The sequence below is a fragment of the Mustela lutreola genome, chromosome 9 (genome assembly GCF_030435805.1).
Source record: "Mustela lutreola isolate mMusLut2 chromosome 9, mMusLut2.pri, whole genome shotgun sequence".
Taxonomy (NCBI): domain Eukaryota; kingdom Metazoa; phylum Chordata; class Mammalia; order Carnivora; family Mustelidae; genus Mustela; species Mustela lutreola.
The window spans coordinates 26,220,002-26,238,934 of record NC_081298.1 but is presented as its reverse complement, the minus strand read 5'-3'; the positions used below and the strand labels follow the sequence as shown (position 1 = coordinate 26,238,934).

The 18,933-nt window shown below is 51.0% G+C and overlaps 1 protein-coding gene across 2 annotated transcripts; it reads right to left on the bottom strand.

Annotated features, from left to right (window-relative positions):
* Positions 1-227: 227 nt before the first annotated feature.
* Positions 228-11,022, bottom strand: DUSP15 (dual specificity phosphatase 15). 2 transcript variants are annotated; one of them, XM_059133609.1, is made up of 7 exons: positions 10,617-11,022; positions 9,837-9,870; positions 8,180-8,262; positions 5,114-5,163; positions 4,152-4,226; positions 2,803-2,974; positions 235-2,051 (listed from the first exon to the last, which is right to left on the bottom strand). In XM_059133609.1, exons 1-7 carry the CDS (start codon positions 10,635-10,637, stop codon positions 1,779-1,781), a joined length of 708 nt encoding a protein of 235 aa, XP_058989592.1. In that variant the 5' UTR covers positions 10,638-11,022; the 3' UTR covers positions 235-1,778. The 2 variants fall into 2 exon arrangements, with proteins under 2 accessions (XP_058989593.1, XP_058989592.1); XM_059133610.1 differs by lacking the exon at positions 2,803-2,974 and having other exon boundaries at positions 228-2,051; positions 10,617-11,021.
* Positions 11,023-18,933: the final 7,911 nt, after the last annotated feature.

The window sequence follows — 18,933 nt, the reverse complement described above, 5'->3', positions numbered from 1 at the left end:
CAGTTTGAAAGAGGTCAAGTAGCTCAGACTGCTCTACCCTTTGTTGTGTACATGGGGAAACTAAAACTCCGAATGAGCACAGAGATGGATGCCTGGTCAGCGTTGACCAGAAGCTGGAAGTACTGTCCTCCTTGTGCATGTGTCGGGGGCATCTTCTTCGTGCTCTCCACCCTCTGTTCTCCCAACCCAGCAGCCACTAAGTTCTGACCCCTCTACAGTTATAGACATAATTCAGACCCAATTGTAGGGCTTGGGGGTGGGGTGTGGGGGTGTGGGAGGCAAAGCATTTCATAGGATCAAATCCAAGTGTAATAATTACATCAAAGTGGGATTGTTAAGTGTGTCAGATAATCTTTTCATTTTTCTGGGTGGCAGAGTCATAGTGATTAGGAGGATGGGGTTCCCTTGACTTTCCAGCCAGACTGCCTGGATTAGAATCCCAGCCCCACCACTTGCCAGCTGGTGACCTCGGACATCAACCTCAGTTTCCTGAGGAGGCTGGGCAGCAGATGAGGATTATTTCATCCATCCTCTCACCCCCAATACTGGAATCTGGGCTTCCCCCACAGCCCTGAACATGGTACTTGGTGCATAACAGGGACCCCAGCCAGGTGGCTATTAGATTGGAGTTTTTTCAGACCCCTCTCAACTCCCAAGTTACTTTTAGTTCAGAAAACTCAGCCCGGATGACCTCTGTTCAACTCGAGTCCATTTGCTGCTTGCTGGGGTTGCCCCGAGGCCTTCCTTCCCTCCTCAGTGGCTGCCCCCTGGCCTTTAAGCTCTAGGTGAAAAGGGTCTTGAGTGGGAGAAGGTATTTGCAAATGAAACATCCAATAAGGAGTTAATATGCAAAATATATAAAGAACTTTATATAAGTCACCACCAAAAGGCCCGTAATAATCCGATTAAACGGTCACCAAGGAACTACTTCTTAACAGCCACCATGGGACACAGACTGCCTAGGTTCAAATCCAGCCTCCCCTACTCCAGCTGTCCTCAGGCAAGCTGCCTACCTTTCTGAGCCTCAGTTTCCTCCCAGAGATGAAGTGAATTCATGCATTTAAAAAGTCAGGCATGAAGGAGGCACTATTTGGACAGCTTACTACCTAGTATTTGTGAGTAGAGAAGAGGAGGGAGCTGGTGACATGGAGAAGAGCTTAGAGGGCAAAAGGGTTCAGAGAGAAGGAGGGATTCAGAGGCCTTTTCAGGAGACCAGGGCTTCAGGGAGAGACTGGGTGGGGGTGGTCAGGCAGTGAACCGGAGTCCAGGAATTCAGCCCTGCCCAGAGCGATTTTGAGGAGGTGGTGGGCTCCTCCAGACCCTTGGGGATGCCGGCCCCCTCCCATCCCTGTGTCCTGCAGGCTCCAGCCCCACGCAGTCCTGCATCCAGGCCCCTTGCTGAATGACTAGGAGGAGCTCAGACAGACAGCTTCTGTGTCTCTTTAATATCCTCCAGGCCCATCCAACCCCCCCCACCCCCACCCACTCCCACTCCCGCTGCCTTTAAGGATGGAGGCCTGGGTGCCCCCTCCCCCCAGCCCAAGGACTAAGGCACCAAGTGGCTGCAGCAGGCCGGCTTAGACACAGAGACTCACGGATGGAGGACACACAGACTGCAGACGCAGACAAGCAGGGCGGGTATCAGGGGCAGGGGCAGGGCTCGGGGCTCCGCGGGGCTCCCACAGGCTCTGGGCCCGTTCTGGAGGCCGCGGGAGGCCCAAACAGCCCCGAAGGGGACCGGTCGTTAGGAAGAGGGGCGCCAGGGCGAGCTGGGATCCTCACTTGCCGCCTTTCCGGGACAGACACCGCGGGAGGCAAGAGAAAGTCTGCTTGACGCGTGCCAGCAGGGGCAGCGGCCGGTGGGCCTCCCGGGGCGGCCGCGGTACCAGGCGCTGCAGGGTTCCCTCGGAGGCTGCCGAGTGCGGCGCGGGGGCCGCGGGCGCGGGCGCGGGGCCCTGGCGGCAGCGCGCGCACAGCGGCAGCAGCGCGCGCACCTCCTCCTCGTCGCGGAAAGGGCTCTCTCCGAAGCGCTCCTCCAGCTGCCGGCGGAGCTGGGGGGTGGGGGGGAGGAAGAGGGAGCCGGGGTCGGTCGGCGCCGGGCTGCCGGCCAGTCCCCTCCCCGGTCCTCGTCGCTTCCGCGGGTCTGCGAGCTCCGGACCCCTCGCTAGGCCCCTCCCCTTCCTGAGCATCCTCTCCCCTTCTCCTCTGAGTTTCCCTCGCCCGCATCGAGCCCCCTCCTCCTCTAAGTCTCTTCCCTCTCCTGGACCACACTTCCCCTCGGACACTCCATCTTCCAGACCTGCTAAAGCGACGCCCGCCCCTGGGCCCAGTGGGGACCACCTGAGTCCTCTTCCCAGAGCAGCAACCCCCTCCACACTGGCCTCTTGGCTATCCGCCCAGTGGGTATAAAAGAAAGAGAGGTTTTGGCTTTATCAGAGACCCAGGGGCGGAGAAAGGGAATGGACATCTCTCCCCAAAGGGGTCGAGCATTCAAATGCCTCCAGGTTCCAGGCAGATAGAGAAGGCAGTGCTGGGACCTGGTCAAACTGAAGGGTCCATAGTCTAGCCCAAAGGCATCCAAATACTAAACTAAAAAGGCAAAGAAAACATCTGGCTGACCAAACAAAATACACCTAGAGGCTAGATTAGCTCAGGGGTCGCGAGTTCGAGACCCCAGAAAATCTCCTGTCAGGTCTGAAGCACAGGCTAACTTCTTTCCCATCAGTGCTCCGCTCAAGCGGGAAGCAGTCTCCCAGCCCTGCCCAGCTTCTGCCCAGCTCCTGCCTCTGCCCCAGCCCCTACCTTCCGGGAACTGCCCCAGCCAAACTCTTCGAGCTGCTGCCTAAAGCCTGGGTTGGGGTTGGCGATAGGCCGGGTGGCCTTGATGGCTTCAAGCACGTCCCGCCAGCCTAGCCCCGTCACAGTCATCACATAGGCCGTCACGATGGTGGTGCTGCGGGAGATGCCTGCAAAGCTGGGATACCCACCCCCCACCCCCAGGCTTCAGGTAAGGCCCAATCTCTTCCATGCCCTGCTCCCAGCCACCCCCTCCCCACCTCAGCTCTCCCACCCACCCTCATTCTCACCCTTGCCTCTGAGCTCCCATCCCAAAGAGCCTGCCAGGACCTGTTTTCCCACTTCCTTTGCCCATGCTGTTCCTTCTGCCTGGAGTATCCCCTGGGCACTCCCCCACATCAGAGGCCTGAGTGGTGAAATCACTTCATTCATTCATTCAGCAAATGTTTCCTGACCATCTGTTATTTGTCAGGTACCGTGGATATGGTGGGGAATAAAACAAACACGGTCTGTCCCGGGGCTTACAGGAGGGTTGGGAGAGAAGGCCACTAACCAGGGAAACAATTTCAGGTAGGGATAACTGCTCCAATGAGGAGTCCAGGGGCTAAGGGATCAGATAGGAAAAGGTTTTAATGTAGTGGAGGGGTTGGGGAGGGATTAGGGAAGGGGTTTCCGAAGAAGTGACATCAAGCTGAGTCCTAAAAGGTGGGTAAGGGCCAGTTAAGAATGTTCTGGGCAGTGTATGAAGCCCACGAGGTGGGAGTTGGACGATTTGAAGTGTGGGGAGGTGGTCAGTGCAGCTGGAGTGGGGAAAGCAGGGGCAGAGGGTGACAGGCTGGAGGAGCTGTTCTTAGGGCAAGGGCTCTGAGAGAGAGCCGCCCTGAACCCAGCATAGGCTAGGTGCTCAGTGGGAAGTTATGGGATGAATGGTATCAACTGGGATGAGTCCCTGTCTCCCAGCCGGGGGGCCCCCACTGCTCAGCCCTATTTCCTCAAAAGCATGGAGGGGAGGAGAGGGAGCAAGAGCACTCAGAGGATGCTGGACCACCTGCGTGACCTCACCTACTCCCTCCAGTTAGCCCATCTGGTAACAGTCTTTTCTCCATTTTACAGATGAGCAAGTGAGAGTCTCGGGGAGAAACAGCACTTTGGCCTTGGCCACACAGCTGGTGAGGGACAGAGCCCTGATTGGAGCCCCTCCCCGACCAGCCTCCATCAGATGAATGGTGGACGGTCATGCGTGACAACAGGCTGGAGAAGGTCTACCCCAGGTTCCTAATTCCCCATAGTGTGAGTGCTTGGGTGTGATGGAGGACAGTCCCTTACTTGCTCCCCTCATCCCTCTCGTAACTCACCAGTGCACAAGGCAGTTCCCCCCATTGAGGCGGCAACAGTGGATGAAGTTGATACATTCTTTGAAGTGCTTTTTGCTAGAGAAGAAAGCAATAGGGTAGCAAGCATTGGGGGGCAGGTCTCCTAGGAGTCGTCCCCCACTGCACTGATGGGATGTCAAGAGCCCAGGGTCCTCAGGACGCCCGGCCCAGGCAGCGAACAGGGCCTGTATGATAGTGCAAGTGCAAGGCTGTGGGAAGCCACAATGGGGACATTTCAGGTAGTGAAAGTGGCCAATGATGAGAAATCCCATCACAGAGGCAGGAGCACCTCTCCTGTGGGTCCCCTGGATCCTGTTTTCATGGAGGCTTTATCTTGGTCTTTCAAGGACATGTGGGAGGAGACAGAGGAGTCCCACTCCTCTGGGGTCTGCAAGCAGAGCACCTGGGGACAAGGGTGGTCAGCCATGGGTTGGGAGGAGTGTCTGTCTGGGTCACTCTCAGCCTGGGAAGGCACTATAGCTCATAACACACACAAAAAATCCTGCTTTCTGAGTCCCTATTACAGGCCAGGCCCTGTCTTGGATCCTCAGCCTGCACCATCTGATCTCAGAGAGGGAAAGTGATTGGTGCAAGGTCACACAGCAAAAAAATGGCAAAGTCTGGCTGGAGCCCAGATGTCTTAAACTCCAGGGCCAGGAACTGGCTGAGCCTGACCCCTTCCAGTCTGCTGGGCGTCTCGTCCTTAAGCAGAGTACTCTCCCCATCTCACAGCTAAAGACACTGAGGTCTGGGAGGTTAAGGGTCTTGGCCTAGGGCATAGGCAAGGGTATAGCTGGGACAGAGGCAAAGAGAGGTGTGAGTGAGCACTTGTGCTAGGCTCTCCAGGACAGCTTTCTGGCATGAGTCCGCTCTGTCCTCCCCCATACCACCCCCCACCCTCCAACCACCACCACCACCTCTCTCGGTGTCTCCAGAGAACTTACATGGGTACCTCAGGGGTGTCTGCCACAGGGATGCGAAGGTAGGTTATGTCCTGCAAGTACAAAACACACTTGGGCAGTAGGGGGCCCTCGGCTGTGCCGCTGGCCTTGGCCTGGGCCACCCAAGCACCTCATGACCCCAGCCCAGGTCCTGTTCCTTTCTGAACCACTGTTGCCCTCTCTATCCAAAGAGGCTAGATATCACCTGAGTGCCTGCCAGCTCTGTCTGCGGTTCCAGAACCTTCTGAGAATTTGGTATCCTAACCTCATAGGTGATTTGGGCATAAGGACTTGATAAAAAGAATTCAGGGATCTTTTATTTAATAGGTAGGAAGGGGCCACTAACAGTGACTCTCCTCCAAATGAGGATTACAAAATTACACCAAAAAAAGGGCAAAACAGGGGCACCTGGCTGGCTCGGTTGATAGAGCATGCACTTCTTGATCTCAGGATTGTGAGTTCGAACCCCCATGTGAGTTTGGAGATAGATTACTTATTGAAAAAGGTGTGGGTTTTTTTTTTCGTTTTAAGATTTTACTTATTTATTTGTCATAGAGACAGAGTGAGAGAGCATGCACAAGCAGGGGCAGCAGGAGGCAGAGGGAGAGGGAGAAGCAGGCTCCCTGCTGAACAAGGAGTCCCAAGTGGGACTTGATCCCAGGACCCTGGGATCATGACCTGAGCCAAAGGCCGACTCTTTTTTTTTTTTTCTTTTGAAGTTTTCTATTTTTTCTTTTCTTTTCTTTTTTTAAAAAATATTTTATTTATTTACTTGACAGAGAGAGAGAGAGGGAAAGGCCACACAAGCGGGGGGGAGCAGCAGAGCGAGAGAGAGAGAGAGAAGCAGGCTCTCTGTTGAGCAGGGAACCCAAAGGTGGGCTCAATCCCAGGATGCTGGGATCATGACCCGAGCCAAAGGCAGCTGCTTAACCTACTAAGCCACCCAGGCATCCCCCCAAAAAGGTTTTTTAAAGGTCTTATCAAAAAAATAGGGGCACCTGGGTGGCTCAGTGGGTGAAGCCTCTGTCTTCGGCTCAGGTCATGATCTCAGGGTCCTGGGATCGAGTCCCGATTCGGGCTCTCTGCTCAGTGGAGAGTGTGCTTCCTCCTCTCTCTGTCTCTCTCTCTGCCTGCCTCTCTGCCTACTTGTGATCTCTCTCTGTCAAATAAATAAATAAATTCTTTAAAAAAATAAATTTCATTATCTTGAAAAGAAACAAAAACCATGAAAATAAGTTTCTACTTCATTAATTGTGACTATAAAACTGTGTGCTAATTATTAAAATAATCAAGGGATGAATTATTTCTCCCACAAACTGGCTATGACATCCTTTACTTGGTGCTTAACCTTCACACAAGATCTTAGGATGCTTTGGGCTCCTGTTTCAAGAATCACTTTTCTCAAGGACCTCTTTTAATCCTTTGATATTCAAATGACTCTTTTCCAGTGTCAGGCCTGCCACCAGCCCTAGGGCCAGGGACCCCGGGGCCAGGTCCTCATTTGCTAATGGCTTTAGCCCTTCTCTGGCTCACTTTTCCCAAGGTCACACCATCCTGCCTCTTTTGCAAGGTTTGCAGTTTCACTTTGCAACACATTTGGCCTTGGGATTGTTTGGCATTATCAAACCCTGACTGGTAAATTCACTGATAGATAGGGAGGCAGGGCTGCCCGTGGGAAGAAGGGAAGGTTGTTGGAGTAGGGACTTATCTGGCAAGCAGTCATTTCATTAGTCAATCTATTCATGACTTGAAAGCCTTCCCTGTGCAATCTAGTGACTGCATACTCCAAATCCTCCAAAACAAGCCTGCAAAAATCAGGCTCCATTGACCTGGAAATTTCTTGTTTGAATGGCACTGAGAATCCCAGATTATTGGAGGTTGCTCTTAGAGACCATCAACACTGACAGTGGAGAAACTAAGGCCCAGAGAGCGGAAGGAACCTATCTGAGGTCACACAGCAAATCTGGTGTGGATTTCAGACCTCCAGAGCCTTTTTCCACCTGCAGTTATTCCCGTTTAGTGGGTGACACACACTCTAATAGATAAGGAGGAAGGGGCTCTATTTATGGGATAAGAATATGATTAACTTTGCTAGATCAGCTGTAATTTGTTGGCCTTTAAATTGTGGCGCTCAACAACTCAGTAAGGTAGGTGTTGTTATAAAATCACCATCTTAGGGGCGGCTGGGTAATGTAGTTGGTTGAGTGTCTGACTCTTGGTTTCTGCTCGGGTCGTGATCTCGGGGTTGTGAGATTGAGTCCCACATTAGGCTCCACACTCAAGGCAGAATCTACTTGAGATTCTCTCTCCCACTACCCTCCTGCTCGTTCCCTCTCTCTCTTTCTCAAATAAATATTTATAAAATTCCTATTTTACAAATCAGGCAACTGAGGCTCAGAATGGTGAAGTCCTGTGCCCATGATTACGAAAGCGTTCTGGATTTACTACTTTCCTTTTCTGGGTTAGAACAACCTTACTCCCCCCCACCACCAAAAAAGAACAACCTTACCCCCTCTTTTCCAGGATTCCCATAAAACCAGCACCAACCCTTCTGGTGGGGGCCATGCTTTACTGTGTGCAAAGCGTCTTCACCATCCTACAGTCTCTTTGCATCCTCACAGCAGCCCCTCTAGGGGCAGACGGACTGAGGGATCAGAGGCCCAGACAGGTAAAGTCACAGCCCAAGATTACACAACAAGACACAGAACACAGAACTATCCATTTGTAGTAATCAGTTCATCTGGGCAATGGAAAGCCCGTGAAGGGGCCTTTTTAAAGTTCAGGGTGAGGCCTCTGGGCTCAGACCGTCAAATCCTAGCTCCTTAGCTTCCTGGCTGTGTGACCTTAGGCAAGTTACTTTACCTTTCTGGACCTCGGTTGCCAAATAGGGATCAAATGAGGATGCTGATGTAAAACAAGGCAGTTTTTAACAGGATGGCCAAGTATGGGTCAGGGAGGCAGTATAGAGCCTGGCACAAAGTAAGTACCTGAGAAATGGGTGCGGGGGGGGGGGCAACTGAAGCTCCCCTCTGCACTTGTACACCACCAGAGGATAGGGGTAAGGAGTACCTGCAGCAGAGGCTGGGGTGACTCGTGGATAGAGATGATGTGTGTGATCTTGTTCCGGCCCAGCTGGTCCGGGTCTTTGGCATCTGAAAGAAACGAAATGCCTGAGCCTGTCTGGTTGGTGCGACTCACATGTCCCTGATGGCCAAGAGAGGTGGGAGCTTACTGCCCAGCTCCCCTCCCCACCTCTCCCTCTCCACTTTGTCCCACCTTCTGCCAGCCCCCTGCTACTTGGCCCCCTCCCGCTCCTGGTCTGACAGGTCCCACCGCACCCCTAGGCTTCAGTCTTGTTGCTGGGGCACCTACTTATGGGTGCCCACAGCCTCTTCCCAGCCTTGCGCCTGGAGTTCCTTCCATAGCAAACACCCTTTCCTGGCATATCCTTGATGGAGCCGGGAATCCTGTCTGCAGAAAGGTTTGCTCACCCAGAAGCTGTGTGTAGAAGATGTTCTCTGCAGTACTGCTCATAACAGTAAACACACGAGAAATTGTTAAAAAGCGGGAACAACCTACACATCTACCCTGAGAAAGCTACATAAATAATGGTGTATCCATACTTGAATACTGTGCAGCCGATGGCTAGAAAAGACCTCTCTGTGCTGATGTGCGAGCATGTCCACAGTGCATTATTACATAGGAAACAGGTGACTGAACAGCGTGCAGAGTAGACTTCCATTTTTGTTTTAAATGTTACATCTGCATCCATGAAGATATATGGAAACCGACCAAAGGCTAAACCTCACATTGTATCAGTGGCTGTCTCTAGGGGCTGGAATTCCAGTGTATGGGGGTCTTTTAGAATCAGAATAAATAACACATATCCCCTTTCTCTCCATAAGTCTACTTCATTCAACACATTTCCTGAGTGTTTACTATGTGCAGCCTTGGCTAGGCATGGGGGTTCATGGGCAACTTCATGGCCCCTGCCCTCATGGGGCTATAGACTTCAAGAGGGTCCAGAGTTTCCTTAGCTCAATACTCAGAAATGAACAGCGGAGGTGGCTCCCAGGGAGGAGGAGATCAGATTCACGAGAGTGGGGCATCAATGCCAGAGCAGGGGGGAGGCAGGCAGGGATGGATGGGGAAAGCCCTGCCCTGGTGCAGATGCCCCTTCCTCTCTGAAGCTTTCTCTGACTCCACGTGGAAAAGTGTGGAGTCTCAGAATTAGCCTGTCTCTTAGCACATGCCTGTGACAGGGAGAGGGCCATGGCTTTGGGATGGAATGGGCAGTGCTCGCTAACAAGTTTCTGGGTACAATCCAGTCTCTGGAAACCTCCCCTCTGTGTAGAAGGTTGTAGGGGTAAGGTTCCTGGTTTCCCAGCTAGAAGCAGCACCCCGAACAGACCTCAACCCGGAACCTCAGGGCTGTAAGAGCCTGGAGAGGTGAGTGGGTCATGTGCTGGGAGAGAGGCTGGGGCTCAGAGCAGGTGCAGACTTGCCTGACATCTGGCAGGTGTTTTGAGCCCTGTGCACTAGGGACACTTATCCCACATACCCTTAGTCCTCATGAGCTCCTTCTCACTCCCAGCCTGGCATTGTTTCCCTGCCCCCGGCCCCATTCCTGAGTGCTTCCAAGGTGCGTGGGCCACAGCATGAATGGTGGACACGGGCCTGGACAGGCAGAGTGCCACAGCCTTGGGACAGAGTGGGCAGTGCTCACCAATGAAGTTCCCGAGGTAGAGTCCAGGAAGTACCTACAGGAGAGACAGGCTGGGGTCAGTGGCATAGGGGTGCACAACTTCCCATCACCTAGTTGGGGGCCCACAGCCCATTTCCATCCCATGTCCAGGTGTCTAGACCTCAGGACTCAGGCAGCAATCTCCTCCCCCTCCTGGACCTGGACTCTGTGAGTGGGACTAGGGAGGACAGGAGGGGGGCACCAGGGGAGGCCAGCTTGGGTAGGGGTGAGAGCTTGAAGCAGGGAGGGGAGAGGAACACACTGTGGTGGGGGGGGGCAGGGAGAGAGATGGACTGGCCAGGTGAGTGGTGGGGAGTTCCGAGGGAGGTGGGAAGGCAGGGACAGAAGGAGGGTCATGCAGAGGCAGAGGGGAATGGATGGAGAAACAGCACCAGAGAGAGTCCAAGCAATCAGAGACCAGGAAGACAGAGACACCTGGAGACAGGGAAAGGGACTCAGAGACATAAGAGTGTGGGAGTGATCGACCCAACAAGACCCAACAAGAAATACAGAGTCATAGAAACAGGCAGAGACAGAGACACAGGGAAAGCGAGGCCAGAGATACCCAGAGAAACAGAGACGTGAGCAGAGCGACACAGGGATGCAGGGTCAGAGAGTCACCCGGAGACAGAGATCTAGACACACAGAGCCTCAGGGCGAGGGCCAGAAGGTCAGAGGCGGGCAAAGCGACCCAGGCGGAGCCTGAGCCCCGGCGGGGCTGGGGGCGGCCAGGTGCGGGCTGCGCGATCCCCGCCCCCCTACCTTGGTCATGCCATTCCCCATGATCCCGGGGGCGGGGGTCCGGGCGCACCCCCAGTTCGCCGCCCGGAGAGCGCTTGGGTCGCAGCTGCCCTGCTGGCCCAGGCCGGGCGCCTGCAGCCTGGCGGGGAACAGGGGCCCCTGCCCGGCCGCCGCCGCCGCCGCCGCCGCCACCACCGCCCGCCGACCCCCGGCCAGGGAGGGAAATGGTGGTGGAGGAGCCGCCGCCGCCGCCGCCGCCGCCGCCGCCGCCACCGCCGCCGCAGGCTCCTCCTACCCCCTCGGTCATGTGGGGCCCCCCCACCGTGGGTCGCGGCGGGGGGCTGGACAAAGCCCCAGTGTGCCGGGCCCGGGGCCCGCGGGACAACGGCAGCTTGTTGGGCCGCGTGGGGCCGCCACCTCCGGAGGTGGGGGCGGGGACGCTCCCCCACCTGGCACCGTCTGGCGCGGGGGGGTGGGGGTGGGCGCAGGGGCGGGAAGAGCCCCCGGCCGGCCGCGCAGCCACTCGGATCCCAGCTCCGGCGCTGCCCCTGACCGCCTTGCGGGCCCTGGGGCCGAGCGCCCGGCTCCCTCGGCCTGGCCGCGGTTTCCTAGCAGAAACGTGACGGGAGCTGGACTTGGATCGCTATGGGTCCCCCTGTTTTCAGATACTGTGTGGGTAATTCCTTCCTTCGGTACATCCTTACTCCTGCTCACCCCCCCCCCCCCGCGCCCCGTCCCCATGCGGGCGTCCTACCAGCCAGCCGTCCTTCTCCCCCACTCATGCGGCCATCTGCCCTCCCATCCTCCAGTCCACCCATTCATCCCTACCTCGGTCCATCCATTCATCCATCCATCCATCCTCCCTCCCTCCCAGCCATTCGTACCATCCGCGTTGGCGTCTATGCGGATGGCGCCATTTGGGTCAGCTCTGGGGAGACCTGGCATTAGTGCCCTCAAGGGACCTCAAGAGATCGGAGGTCAAATGTGAGGAGAGGGAGGCAAGGGGGAAGATTCCAGACACCTGAGTCCCTTGGAATAAGGGAGACTACAACAGGATGTAGTTAGAGGCCAGAGTCCTGGACCTGAAAAGGTTCCAGGTCCTGTTCACCTCTGACCTGCTGGTGACCCTGGACAGCTTTCCTTGGCTCCCAGCTGCCATGTGTGTCCCAGTAATGTGGAGGTGAGCCCTTTCTAGCTGCTAGGACCCAAGCTGAAGATCATAAAATACTTGAGAAGGGGCATCTCCTATGGGTTTGAAATGGAAGCAGCAGCTCCAGCTCTGGTCCTCCAGCCACCCGCCATCTGGCATCTACAGTAGCAGGTGACCATGGGAGGAATGTTGGTACAGAGCAGGACAGAGCGTTGACAGAACTGGTTTGAAATGCAGGGACTGGAGAGAGAGAAAAAACTGTTGTTGGCATTTCTTTCTTCCTCAAATTCACAGCATCCTTGGGGCTGCCTGTCTCATCTCTCCCTGTGCATAGGATTCTCTACAACAAAGCTTACTGAGGGTGCCTGGGTGGCTCAGTGGGTTAAGCCGCTGCCTTCGGCTCAGGTCATGATCTCAGGGTCCTGGGATCGAGTCCCGCATCGGGCTCTCTGCTCAGCAGGGAGCCTGCTTCCTCCTCTCTCTCTCTGCCTGCCTCTCTGCCTACTTGTGATCTCTCTCTCTGTCAAATAAATAAATAAATAAAATCTTTAAAAAAAAAAAAAAAAAAGCTTACTGAGCACCTACTGTATGGCAGATACCAGGGACCCAAAAATGGCTAAGGCGGAGAAGGTTCCTACCTTCGTCGGCTAACAGTGTAGACCAGCCCTGCCCAAAAGAAATATAATGCGGGCCACATGTGTAATCTTAAATTTTCTAGTGGCCACATTAAAAAAGTAGAAAAAAAAGGTTGTTAATGTTTTTATTTAATCCAGTATATCCACAATATTATCACTTTAACATGCAATCAATATTGAACAATTATTGAGACATTTTACATCCTTTTTATTGTGTTAAGTCTTTACAATCCAGAGTGTACTTTACCCTTAGAGCACGTCTCAGTTCAGGCTAGCCACATGTCATGTGCTTAACAGCCATATGTGGGTGGTAGCTACATATAGGACATCTGGGGTCTAGGAGGGAGAGGCGAACAAAAGAAGCAAATAGACAAAGTATTTACAAATGCTCACAATTTTCAGTGAGGGAAAGAGAACGAGGCAGGAAGAACCTTTCTTAAATAAGCAACACCTGAGCTAGGACTTGATGTATAAGAAAGACCCAGCTGTTTAAAGAGGAGATTTCCAGCAGAAGGAACAAGACAAGCAAAGGCCCTGTGGTGGGAAGAGTTTGTCCTTTGCAAAGAATCAGTGGGACTGGAGAGGAGGGGCGCCAAGGGACTTGAGGATAAAGAGAAAGTGGGGAGCCCAGTGCACAGGACTGTGTATGGCCATAACTGGGAGTCTAGGCTTTCCTCCTCTGTATGATGGAAATGTGGTGGGAAAATTTAACAGGGGAGGCCAGCCCTGTCATCTGGTTTACATTTTAAGCTGGTCACTTTGACGCCTATCCAGAGCGAATATATTAGAGGGACCAAGCAGGGAGGCCAGTGAGGCGGTGGTGCCCTGGGACACAGCAGGAGCAGGGAAAACTGGAAAGAAGGGGATAGACTTAATATTTTGGCAGCGTAGCTGATGGGACTTGCAAATAGATTGGATGTGGGGAAAAGGGGGGAATTCTAGGACATTCCCCATTTTCCTGCCTTGAAAACCACTGTTTGTGTCACAGAAGTGAAAGCAGGACCTCATCTATTCAACACATGTCTGTTGGGCAACAAGTTATACATGAGTCATTACACCAAAGATGTGCTGACTTGGATTTCCCAGAATGCCCACCCCACAGATGGCGTAAAGAAATGCTGGTGGAGGGGTCTGCAGACTAGTTCCTAGTTCTGGCCCTGGCTTTAGCAGCTCTATGGCCCTGGGCAGGTGACCAAATGCCCCTGGATCAGTTTCCTCATTCATAAATGGGCAATAATTAACAGTGCCTTGGACTTGGACTTGGTTGTTGGGGGAATAAGCAAATTGCATGTACAAAGGATCTCCGTCACGTAAAAAGCTCTGTAAAAACACCAGCTGTAGTTATTAGGCTTAACACATTTAGTGTCTATGAACTGTTCCGCCTTCGGAAGTGTTAGCTGTTGCAAAGCTCAGTTTGCCTTAAATAAGTCAGGGAGAGATTGTTTTGCAAAACCAGGAATATGAAGATGCTAAAACACAGGTCTCACTTTGTCACTTCCTTGCTTAAAACCCTTCAATGTGGTTCATTGTGGTAGGCAACATAACGGTCTCCCCGAAGAAGTCTATGCTCTAATTCCTAGAAATTGTGAATATATTATGTTAGATGGGGGCATTAAGGCTGGTGGATGGAATTAAAGTTGCTAATCAGCTGATCATGAGATGACAAGACTGTCCTGGATTATTTGCGTGGGCCCAATGTTATCCCCCAGGTCCTTAGAAGCGAGATAGGGAGGTAGGAGTATAGAATTGGGGGGCGGGGGTATCTGATGGTAGAAACAGAGGTCAGGAGTGTTATGATTGCTGGCTTTGAAGAATGGAAGGGGGTTGGGAGCCGAGGAATGCAGGTAGAAAAGCAAGGAAACAGATTCTCTCCTAAGGCCTCCTAGGAACCCAGCCTTGCTGATACCTAAATCTTAGCCTAGTGAAACCCACTTCAGACGCCTGACCTCAAAAACTACAAGCTCATACATTTGAGTTCTTTTAGGTCACTCAGTTTGTGGTAATTACAGCTGGAATAGGAACCCAATACACCCACCAATATCCTTAGGAAATACTCAATCTGTTCAGCATCGGACGCAAGGCCTTGTGGGATCCGGCTTCTGCCTCTCTGACTTTGAGCAAATTTCTTAACTTTCGTGAGTCTCAGTTCATCTGGAAAATGGGGAGGAAAAACCTTTATAGGTCTGTAGTGAGAGTAATGGGAGGATATACTTCAAGTACCTAGTAAAGAGACCGGCACATGACGCATCATCATTATTATCATTCTCGTTATTATATCGTGGAGCATGTGACAAGGAGTTAGGAGGCCATGGTTCTGCTCTCCTCCCTAGGGCTCTGTTTCCACATTTGTAATAAAGGAAACAACAACAACATGGGGGTTTGGCAGCCTCATGTCTCCCCTCTTCTTCACTTTTGCCTGGCCCCTGACCCGCATTTGTTTCCACAAACATGCTTCACTCTCTCTGATTCCCAATTTCGCACATACCATTCTCTCCATCTGGAATGTTCTTCCCATCTACATTACCAGTCTAATTCCCATTTCTTCCTGCCAGTCCTTGCTGACCCCAATTAAGATAAGGCCCCACCATTATGCATTCCCAAGGCCTCCTAAACTTCTTCCTCTATGGGAGTACTGATAGTCTTTTTTTTTTTTTTTTTAAGATTTTATTTATTTATTTGACAGACAGAGATCACAAGTAGGCAGAGAGGCAGGCTGGGAGAGAGGGGAGGAAGCAGGCTCCCTGCTAAGCAGAGAGCCCAATGCGGGGCTCAATCCCAGGACCCTGAGATCCTGACCTGAGCCGAAGGCAGAGGCTTTAACCTACTGAGCCACCCAGGCGCCCCTGATAGTCTTCTGATATTCTTTTTTCTTTTTTTTAAGATTTTATTTTTATTTATTTATTTGACAGAGAGAGATCACAAGTAGGCAGAGAGGCAGGTGGGGGGTGGAGGGCACGGAAGCAGGCTCCCTGCTGAGCAGAGAGCCTGATGCAGGGCCCTATCCCAGGGTCCTGGGATCATGACCTGAGCTGAAGGCAGAGGCCCAACCCACTGAGCCACCAAGGTGTCCCTGATACTCTTTTTTTCAAAATATTTTATTTATTTATTTTTAGAGAGAGAGAGAGAGAGAGTGCAAGTGAAAAAGAGCATGAGCCGAGGGGAGGGGAGAGGCAGAGGAAGAAGTAGCCTGCCAGCTGCTGAGCAGGGAGCCCCACAGTGTGGGGGGGCTCCATCCCAGGACCCTGGGATCATGACCTAAACCAAAGGCAGAAACTTAAATGACTGAGCCACCTGGGTTCCCCTCTAGTCTGTATTTTTAAATTTTAATACCCCCATAATTTTTTTACCCCCATAAATTTTACCCCCATAAATTTTTAATATCCCCATCAGTATATAGAATATACTTTTGTATGTTTATAATTAATACAAATTTCAATCCTTAAAAATATTTATCATTCTACAACTCTTTTATTTTTTTAAAGATTTTATTTATTTGAGAGAGAGAGAGAGAGCATGATCTAGAGAAAGATCATGAACAGGGGGGAGAGGGAGAAGCAGACTCCCCACTGAGCAGGGAGCCCAATGCAGGGCTGGATCACAGACCCTGGGATCATGATCTGAGCTGAAGGCAGACACTTTAACTGACTGAGCCACCCAGATGCCCCTACAGCTATCTTCTATTCATTCAACAGTAGGTTTGGGGGATATTTTTATGTTGATATAGATTTGGACCATTAATTTTTATCACTACATAGTATTTTTTAGAGCTTATTCCATTTTATTAATCATCTCATTATGAGTAGACATTTAGATTTTTTCTAGTATTTCCCATAATTATAAAGAGTGTTGCAATGAACATCCTTGTATATATGACCTATGAACAAGGATGAGAATTTCTTTAGGGAAGAATGTCATCTGGCACATTAGCTCCAAAGTGATATTCCCTGGGCTGTGTAGGTGTATTCAGAGAACCTTTGGATATCTGTCCAGTAGTGGAACCAGGTTGTAAGTTGTATGCATTTTCAACTTTATGAGATATTGCACATTGTGTCCCAAATTGTGAATCTACCAACTGCATATGATAGTTCAGATTCCCACATCCTCAAAAACACTTGACTTTGAAATGTGTTTTTATTTTTGTCTAGATGATATGTTTAAAATAATATTTTATAATTGTTTTGATTTACATAGTTTGATGTTCTTATTGGCTAATAGAGTTTCTTTTGCTTAAAGTCCTCTATTCATATCTTTTGTCCATTTTTCTTTTCTCTAATGAGGTGGGGGGTAGTCTTTTTCTTAATGGTTGTAGTTCTTTGAGTACTAGTCCTTTGTTACACCTATTGCCTCCTAGTGTGTATCTTGTCTTTTAATGATCTTATATAATTATGTATTGAGAGAGAGGACATGAGTGGGGGAAGAGGGTAGAGGGATAAGCAGATTTCCCATCAAGCAGGGAGCCCGATCTAGTCCTCTATCCCAGGACCCCACGATCACAACCTGAGCTGAAGTCAGAAGCTTAATTGACTGAGCTACCCAGCTGTCCTATTTATTTATTTGAGAGAGAGAGACAGAGAGAGAGAGAGAAAGGGCACAGATGAGAGCACAAGGTGGGGGGAAGGGCAGAGGGAAGGAGGAGAAGACAAGAATCCCACACAGACTCCACCAAACACAGAGCTGACTCTGGTATTGATTCCAAGAGTCAGTCGCTTAACTGACTGAACCAACCAGGCACCTCACCCCCTTTTTAAACGTTTTAATCATTTATTTATGTAGCTTGTCTTTTAATTAATTAAAAGTTTAATTAATTAAACTTAAAATATCTTTTGTATTATGGCAGTTTAGATTTTGAGAGAGCCACAGATTAATTTTTTCTTCTATGACTAGTGCTTTATTAAGAAATCCTTCAAGCATCTGCCTTCAGCTCAGGTCATGATCCCAGGGTCCTGGGATGGAGCCCTGCATTGGGCTCTCTGCTCAGCGGAGAGCCTGCTTCTCCCTTTCCCTCTGCCTTTGCTCTGCCTGTGTGCTCTCTCTCTCAAATAAATAAATAAAAATCTTTTTTAAAAAAGAAACACTTCCCCACTCAGATATCATAAAATATTATGTATACATACTTATTTTTCTAATAGCTTGAAATATTTGTTTGCCATATTTGTTCTTTAATGTGCTTGATTTTTTTATTCCTATGCAAAACCAGTTTCTCAATGGCATTTACTGATTTATGATGCCACTTCTATTGTACATGAAGTTAAAACACACACACACACACACACACACACACACACACACACCTATTTCTAGGATCCCCATATCCTTCCTGATATTTGCATCTCTTGGGTTGGGAAGGTTTCTCAAAAGTCCTGGTTGGATTTGAAAAAATACACATCTTTTTGATATTGAGTCTTCCTGCCCATGAACATGGTACATCCCTCCATTTATTCAGGTCTCCTTTAATGTCCTTCAATGTTTCGTAATTTTCCCTATGGAATACAAACCCCGCAAGAGCAGATACTTGGTTTTGTTCATTGCTGTGTCCTCATAGAGTCAAGAATGAAGCATACTTGGGGCACCTGGGTGGCTCAGTTGGTTGAGCAACTGCCTTCAGCTCAGGTCGTGCTCCTGGAGTCCTGCTCCAGGGGGAATCTGCTTCTCCCTCTGACCTCCCCTCTCATGCTCTCTTTCTCTCAAATAAATAAATAAAATGTTTAAAAAAAATGAATGAGGCATGTCATAGAGGCTTAATAAGAGTTTGTTGTTTAAAAAAATGTCTTGCATATATTTTATTAGATATATTCGTACATAACATATTTTGTTGCTATAAAACAAACAACACTTTTTTTTTTTTTTTAACAGTTTCTAATTAGCTATGGTGGTTGGTGTGTAGATCCAGGGCTGTGGAGAAACGAGGCAGGGAAAGGCGGGGAGCCGATACAGGGTGCAATGACGAGTAAATTGCTACTTCAGGTCACGCGCAGTGGAGAGATGAGACCGGATTGGTGTTCTTCACCAATTGTGCTCTTCAACTGCAGTGCCAAGAATGAACTGGAATGGATAGTGCAAAGGTGGGCACTGGCCGACTGGTGAGGAGGCTACTATAGGCGTTCAGGTGAATCCTGGTTTCGAGTTGGGGCCTAAGAATTAGAGAGAGTGTTCGAGAAAAAGCAGAAGTGGCCGCGTTACTAACTAACCAAATGACAAGGTGACTTAGTGAGGAGCCGAGGAAGGAAACTTAAAACCATTGCGTTTACCAACAGCTGACAACTTTTCAGACTGAGCGCTCGCAGGTCCCGCGAAACGCAGCTGGAAGAGGCGCTGGGCAGTCAGTGCCCGCCGAAGGCAGCCAGTCCTTGGTGGAGTGCGCCCTAGGGTCGCGGAAGAGAGGGGTTGGGAGAGAAAGGTCCAACGAATAACCGGGTCTGGGCAGCCGCGGCGCGCAAAATTTTCAGGGGCTGGGATCCGACACAAGCCCACGAACCCCGCGGAGAGGAGGGCCCTCGGCTCATCCAATCAGAGCGGCGGATCCGGGCGCCCTCTGTCGCTTTGGCAACGGGAC